Raw genomic sequence first — 7,815 nt, 5'->3', positions numbered from 1 at the left:
ACATTAGAAATGGCATTCACCAAAAACCTGAATTAACAACAGAAAAACCGCACTAAATGCTGCACTCAATACCTACTTTATTCAATAGAAAACATAATTAAATCAGGAATGAATAACTTCAAAAGTAACAAGAGACAGATGAATCTCTAAGGACATATTCAAACAATAAAAACATGCACATTAATATGCTTCCTGTCATCCTCAAAGACAACCAAATAATAATATTGTCTGACAATCTTCTGGCTTCGCCCTCTGTCTCCAGTGTCTGGTCATTCATCCTCGCTCCCTTTTATTTCATTTGAAGCAAATTGCTCCTTCTCGGCAGCTTTTATACATGAGGGAAGCAAAGGCACATTTGAAAATGGTAAATTCGGGCTGTAGTGTTTGGAGAGCCATTGTCCCAGCCCCAGGGCATCGCCGCAGGAGATCCGGTTCAGTAAAGCCCTTTCGGGAAGATGTTGCCTTACCTGGCTAATACGTGACTGCAGCATCACACCTGTGCAATTTACAATCAAATGCTCTCTGAAGTAATCTTGTCAGGCAACTAGGGGTGGACAATAATAAATCCCAGCCTTCCTATTTGCTCTTGAATGTTCTGTGAAGTAATCGAGTCAGGCAACTTGCAATGGAGAATAGATCCCAGCCTTGTTAGCGACAGCCATAATTCAAGAATGGATATTCGACAATAGAAATTGAAGTCTCTAAAGTGTTCAGAATGAATTGATCAGTTTTAGCCTTGTGTTATTCTCATAGGAAAACGCTGGATACACATATCCAGCAAATGTGGCCCCAAATGTGTGTAAGGGCATCACTGTGTCAGCGATCTGATAATGACACAGTCCCTCCGTCATAGTTCAATGTAACTCGGATCCTGCTGATAGGGAGGTGGAGTGGGAGGCGAATACACTTGCTATTATGATGGGCTGACAAGTTGCTAAAGCAGAGATGCAAGCACCAAGCTTTGGCGGTGTTCCGAAGATCAGAATTGTCACCCACCTTCTGTATATTCCAATAAGCAATCCCTATTCCCCACCAATTACCATCAGTTTCCTCATCCCAGGAATGGCATCCCAAGTAGAAACTCTGTATGCAAAGGACTTGAGAATGGCTTTCAAACTCTCTGAGTGGGCAGCACGGTGGCGCAGTGGGTTAGCCCTGCAGTCTCACGGCGCCGAGGTCCCAGGTTCGATCCCGGCTCTGGGTCACTGTCCGTGTGGAGTTAACACATTCTCCCCGTGTTTGCGTGGGTTTCGCCCCTACAACCCAAAGATGTGCAGGGTAGGTGGATTGGCCATGCCAAATTGCCCCTTAATTGGAAAAAATGAATTGGGTACTCTAAATTTATTTTTAAAAACCCTCTCTGAGTTATTTAGGTAGGGCTGTTCCTGATTACTGTACATCATCGAGCTCAGATTATCTGACAGAATCAAGTGCTTGTTTGCTGTATTTGGATCCAGGGTCAAACATGAAAGTTCTCCTAGAAAGGAAAATAATAGGTTTATTAGATCAATGATTGACAGTTGCACATGTAAGACTGGAGGCATTTTGCAGATTATGGGAGGTGAACATACTTTTTGCACTCTGTGCTTGTTACATATATATATATATATCAAGCTGAATCTTTATTGATTAGATTCTCTTTCCAATTGTGGTAATATGTACAAACACTCACAATTCAACAAATGCAACATTGACGTCAATGCCTGGGAGGTCCCTTGCTCAGAGGAGACCCACTCGGAGTAACCTCCTGATTGAAGGGACACAATTCTTCCAGGACACCCAACAGCAAGAGGAGGCCCAGAAAAGGAGCCGGAGAAAGCAATACCAGCGACCTAAAGTTCAAGGACCAATCCCACCTCCAGAAGGAGGCCATTCAGCCTATCAAGTCTGCACTAAGCCTCTGAAAGTGCACCCGACACCACTCCCCCACTCTACACCTGTAAACCCACCTAACCTGTGCATCCCTGAGACTAAGAGACAATTTTTATCACGGCCAATCCGCCTAGCCTGCACATCTTTGGACTGTGGGAGGAAACCAGAGCACCTGCTGGAAACCCACGCACACACGGAGAGAACGTACAGACTCCGCACAGACAGTTGTGCAGCCGCAGTACTAACCACTGTGCCACCCTGTCTTGAGGGGAGTACTCCAGATTTCCACTGCCTTTTGTGGGAAGAAGTGCTTTCTGACTGACTCCGGTATTGCCCATCCACACGCACTGTGTAAAGATTACCAAACTGTTGAGCTTAAATTCACACTCTTTCCCATCCTTGGAGAATGGTGTGAAGTGTTGGAGGGGTCTGCAGCCTGGATAACAGCCAACTGAACTGCATCGCGAGCTCTCCTTCCAACAAGTCCTGGAGTGAACTAGAAACAGAAAATGCTGGGAAGACTCAGCAGTTCTGGCAACATCGTGGAGTGGGACTTCAACCTGGCTCAGGGGCAGGAGTGCTACCCATTGAGCCTCACGATCTCCATGGCAACATACAGAAACACAACTCCACTGCCTCTCATCATTCCAACTGAGTGTTCAGTCACTACATACCTGGAGGCCAGGTTCTGTGTAAGTTTTTTCTTGCTATTGTAAATCTGAGCCAGAGGATGGGATTAGATCTAGTCTTAGAAACTCAGCAGTTTTTCACTAGCCTGTTAACATAGGTTGGAAATATCAGAGCATGTTTAGCACTTCAGCACTCGATATAGACGTTCCTCGCATGAAAATCCTAGTTACCAAACAGCGAGGGAAAGGTTTTTTTTTTAAAAACTAGTTCAGCAATGGCTAAGTACAACTAGCTGTATTTATAACATTGGGATTAACTCCATCTACACCTCTCGCTGCCTGGTGAAAGCGGGCAGCATAATTAAGGACCCCTCCCACTCAGCTTACTCACTCTTCCAATTTCTTCCATCGGGCTGCTTTCACCAGGCAGTAGATACTGAAGTCTGAGAACACGCACAAACAGACTCAAAAACAGCTTCTTCCACACTGTTACCAGACTCCTAAATGACCGTCTTATGGACTGACCTCATTAACACGACACCCTGTGTGCTTCATCCAATGCCGGTGCTTATGTAGTTATATTGTATATGTTGTGTTGCCCGATTATGTATTTTCTTTTATTCCCTTTTCTTCCATGTACTTAATGATCTGCTGAGTTGCTCGCAGAAAAATACTTATCACTGTACCTCGGTACACATGACAATAAACAAATCCAATCCAATCCGGTGTCGATGTATTTACATTGTGTACCTTGAGTTGCCCTATTATGTATTTTCTTTTTATTTTCATTTATTTTCAAGTACTAAATAATCTGTTGGTGCTGCTCGCAGAAAAATATTTTTCACTGTGCCTCGGTACACGTGACAATAAACAAATCCAATCCACATAATCCGCAGGGCCAGAGATCAAAACCTGACCCTGAGCCAAAGTAAGGAAACGGGGCCTGACTGAAAATAGCTTGTCTCAACTGGCAACAGTTCGGTGTCTGCAAAAGGACACTCCTTTAAGATACTCCTTAAAACCGACCTCTTTAAGGCAGCTGGCCATCAGCCTAGATGATCCATATCAAGCACCTGCAGAGCTCCCTAATGCCATAGATGTCTGTCTGCAGCCAATTCGATTCAATCACATGGTATCAAGAAACGGCTGAAGCCACTGGATACGGCATGACAATGGGTTCAGACAATATTCCAGCAATAGTACTGAAACTGTATGCTCCAGAACTTTACACGCCCCTAGCCAAGCAATTTCAAGATAGAATCAACATCTGACATGTGTGTGATAATGTGGAAAATTGTCCACGTATGTCCTGTACACAAAAACAGGACAAATCCAACCTAGCCAATTACTATCCCATCAGCCGCCTTTCAATGATCAAGGAAATGATGGAAGGGATCATCATCAATGCTATCAAGCAGCACCTCTTAACAATCATCTACTCACTGATGCTCACTGTGAGTCACATCAAGGTCACTCAGCTCCTGACCTCATTACAGCCTTGGACAAAAGGTCGGAACTCCAGGGGTGAGAGAGAGTGACTGTCCTTGATGCCAAGGCAGCATTTGGCCAAGTGTGGCATCAAGGAGGCCCAGCAAAACTGGAGTCAATGGGAATCGGGGGAAAACTCTCCATTGGTTAGTCATACCTGGCACAAAGGAAATTGGTTCTGGTTATTGGGGGTCAATCATCTCAGTCTTGAGACATCACTCCAGGAATTTCTCAGGGGAGTATCCGAGGCCCAGTCATTTTTAGCTGCTTCATCAATGACTCCCTTCCATCATAAGGCCAGAAGTGCGGATGTTTGCTGATGATTGCACAATGTTCAGCACCATTTGTAGCTCCTTAGAAAGTGAAACCATCCATGTCCAAATGCAGCAAGACTTGGACAATATCCAGGCTTGGGGTTGACAATTAATAAGTAAAATTCATGCCACACAAGTGCCAGGCAATGACCATCTCCAACAAGAGAGAATCTAACTATCACCCTTAACAATCAATGGCGTTACTACTGCTGAGTCCCCACAATCAACATCCTGGGGGTTACTATTGATCAGAAACTGAACTGGACTAGACATATAAACACTGAGGCTACAAGAGCAGATCAGAGGTTAGAGACCTACAACGAGTAAGTCACTTCATAGAACATAGAACAGTACAGCACAGAACAGGCCGTTCGGCCTCCGATGATGTGCCGACCATTGTCCGAAACCAAGATCAATCTATCCCAATCCCTGTCATTCTGCCGTGCTCCATGTGCTTGAAAGATCCTAAATACTCCACCATCACAGCAGGCAGTCCATTCAACTCTCTGAGTAAAGAACCTACCTCAGACATCCCTCCTATATCTCCCACACTGAACCTTATAGTTATGCCCCTTGTAACAGCTACATCCACCCGAGGAAATAGTCTTTGAACGTCCACTCTATCTATCCCCCTCATCAACTTATAAAGCTCTATTAAGTCGCCTCTCATCCTCCTCCGCTCCAAAGAGAAAAGTCCTAGCTCCCTCAACCTTTCCTTATAAGACCTATCCTGCAAACCAGGCAGCAACCTGGTAAATCTCCTTTGCACCCTTTCCAATGTTTCCACATCCTTCCGATAGTGAGGTGATCAGAACTGCACACAATACTAATGCAGGTCTAACGCAGGCAGGGGATATACAGTGAATGGTAGAACCCTCAAAAGTATTGACAGTCAGAGAGATCTAGGTGTACAGGTCCACAGGTCACTGAAAGGGGCAACACAGGTGGAGAAGGTAGTCAAGAAGGCATATGGCATGCTTGTCTTCATTGGCCGGGGCATTGAGTATAAAAATTGGCAAGTCATGTTGCAGTTGTATAGAACCTTAGTTAGGCCACACTTGGAGTACAGTGTTCAATTCTGGTCGCCACACTACCAGAAGGATGTGGAGGCTTTAGCGAGGGTGCAGAGATTTACCAGGATGTTGCCTGGTAAGGAGGGCATTAGCTATGAGGAGCGGTTGAATAAACTCGGTTTGTTCTCACTGGAACGAAGGAGGTTAAGGGGCGACCTGATAGAGGTCTACAAAATTATGAGGGGCATAGACAGAGTGGATAGTCAGACTTTTTCCCAGTGTCAAGGGGTCAATTATTAGGGGGCATAGGTTTAAGGTACGAGGGGCAAGGTTTAGAGGAGATGTACGAGGCAAGTGTAGTGGGTGCCTTGAACCCGCTGCCAGAGGAGGTGGTGGAAGCAGGGACGATAGTGACATTTAAGGGGCATTTTGACAAATACATGACTAGGATGGGAATAGAGGGATACGGACCCTGGAAGTGTGGAAGATTTTAGTTTAGACAGGCAGCATGGTCGGCGCAGGCTTGGAGGGCCGAAGGGCCTGTTCCTGTGCTGTACTTTTCTTTCTTCTTTGTACTCCAAATGTGGTCTCACCAGGGTCATGTACACTTGCAGCATAACTGCGCGGCTATTAAACTCAAGCCTCCTGTTAATAAACACTAACACACTATTGGCCTTCTTCACAGCTCTATCCACTTGAGTGGCAACCTTCAGAGATCTGTGGACATGAACCCCAAGATCTCTCTGTTCCTCCACATTCCTCAGAACCCTGCCGTTGACCCTGTAATCCGTATTCAAATTTTTCCTCCCAAAATGAATCGCCTCGCACTTATCAGGGTTAAACTCCATCTGCCATTTTTTGGTCGAGCTCTGCATCCTATCAATGTCTCTTTGCAGCCTACAACAGCCCTCCACCTCATCCACTACTCCACCAATCTTGGTGTCATCAGCAAATTTACTGACCCACCCTTCAGCCCCCTCCTCCAAGTCATTGATAAAAATCACAAATCGCAGAGGACCCAGCACTGATCCCTGTTATGCACTGCTGGTAACTGGTCTCCAGTCTGAAAATTTTCCATCCACCACCACCCTCTGTCTTCTATGTGATAGCCAGTTACTTATCCAATTGGCCAAATTTCCCTCCATCCCACACCTCCTTACTTTCTTCATAAGCCGACCATGGGGAACCTTATCAAACGCCTTACTAAAATCCATGTATACGACATCAACTGCTCAACCTTCATGGACACACTTAGTTACCTCCTCAAAGAATTCAATCAAATTTGTGAGGCAAGACTTACCCTTCACAAATCCGTGTTGACTATCCTGGATTAAGCTGCATCTTTCCAAACGGCCATAAATCCTATCCTTCAGGACCTTTTCCATTAACTTACTGACCACCGAAGTAAGACTAACTGGCCTATAATTATCAGGGTCATTCCTATTCCCTTTCTTGGACAGAGGTTCAACATTCGCCACTCTCCACTCCTCTGGCACTAACCCCGTGAGGACCCAAAGATCAAAGCCAAAGGCTCTGCAAACTCATCCCTTGCCTCCCAAATAATCCTTGTATATATCCCATCTGGTCAGGGGACTTGTCGACCTAAGGTTTTTCAAAATTGCTAATATATCCTTCCTCAGAACATCTACCTCCTCCAGCCTACCCGCCTGTATCACACTCTGATCCTCAAAAATATGGCCCCTCTCCTTGGTGAACACTGAAGAAAAGTATTCATTCAATGCCTCTCCTGTTTCCTCTGACTCCATGCACAAGTTCCCACTACTGTCCTTGACCGGCCCTAACCTCACCCTGGTCATTCTTTTATTTCTCACATAAGAGTAAAAAGCCTTGGGGTTTTCCTTGATTCGGCCCACCAAGGACTTCTCATGCCCCCTCCTAGCTCTCCTAAGCCCTTTTTTAAGCTCATTCCTTGCTACCTTGTAACCCTCAAGCAACCCAACTGAACCTTGTTTTCTCATCCTTACATACGCTTCCTATTTCCTCTTGACAGGACATTCAACCTCTTTTGTGAACCATGGTTCCTTCACACGGCCATTTCCTCCCTGCCTGACAGGGACATACCTATCAAGGACACACAGTATTTGTTCCTTGAACAAGCTCCACTTTTCATTTGTGCCTTTCCCTGACAGTTTCTGTTCCCATTTTATGCTCCCTAATTCTTGCCTAATCGCATCATAATTACCCCTCCCCAATTATAAACCTTGCCCTGCCGTATGGCCCTATCCTTCTCCATTGCAATAGTGAAGGACACCAAATTGTGGTTACTATCTCCAAAGTGTGCTCTCCCACAAACAAATCTAACACTTGGCCCGGTTCGTTACCCAGTACCAAATCCAATGTGCCCCTCTCCCCCCCCCCCCCCCCCCCCCCCCCCCCCGTTGTCGGCCTATCCACATATTGTGTCAGGAAACCCTCCTGCACACACTGTACAAAAACTGCCCCATCTGAACTGTTCGACTCATAGAGGTTCCAATCAAT

The 7,815-nt window shown here is 45.6% G+C and overlaps 1 protein-coding gene across 1 annotated transcript in view; it reads right to left on the bottom strand.

The window, feature by feature from the left end:
* Positions 1-1,413: 1,413 nt before the first annotated feature.
* The window catches only part of LOC119968632 (E3 ubiquitin/ISG15 ligase TRIM25-like), a 162,555-nt gene continuing 156,153 nt past the window's right edge, over positions 1,414-7,815 (bottom strand). The window contains exon 22 of the mRNA XM_038801254.1: positions 1,414-1,477. Coding sequence (XP_038657182.1) covers positions 1,414-1,477 — 64 coding nt within the window. The remainder of the gene's footprint in view (positions 1,478-7,815) is intronic.

The sequence above is a fragment of the Scyliorhinus canicula genome, chromosome 7 (assembly GCF_902713615.1).
Source record: "Scyliorhinus canicula chromosome 7, sScyCan1.1, whole genome shotgun sequence".
NCBI lineage: Eukaryota > Metazoa > Chordata > Chondrichthyes > Carcharhiniformes > Scyliorhinidae > Scyliorhinus > Scyliorhinus canicula.
The sequence above is the reverse complement of the archived record's forward strand: the minus strand, read 5'-3'. Positions and strand labels throughout refer to the sequence as shown.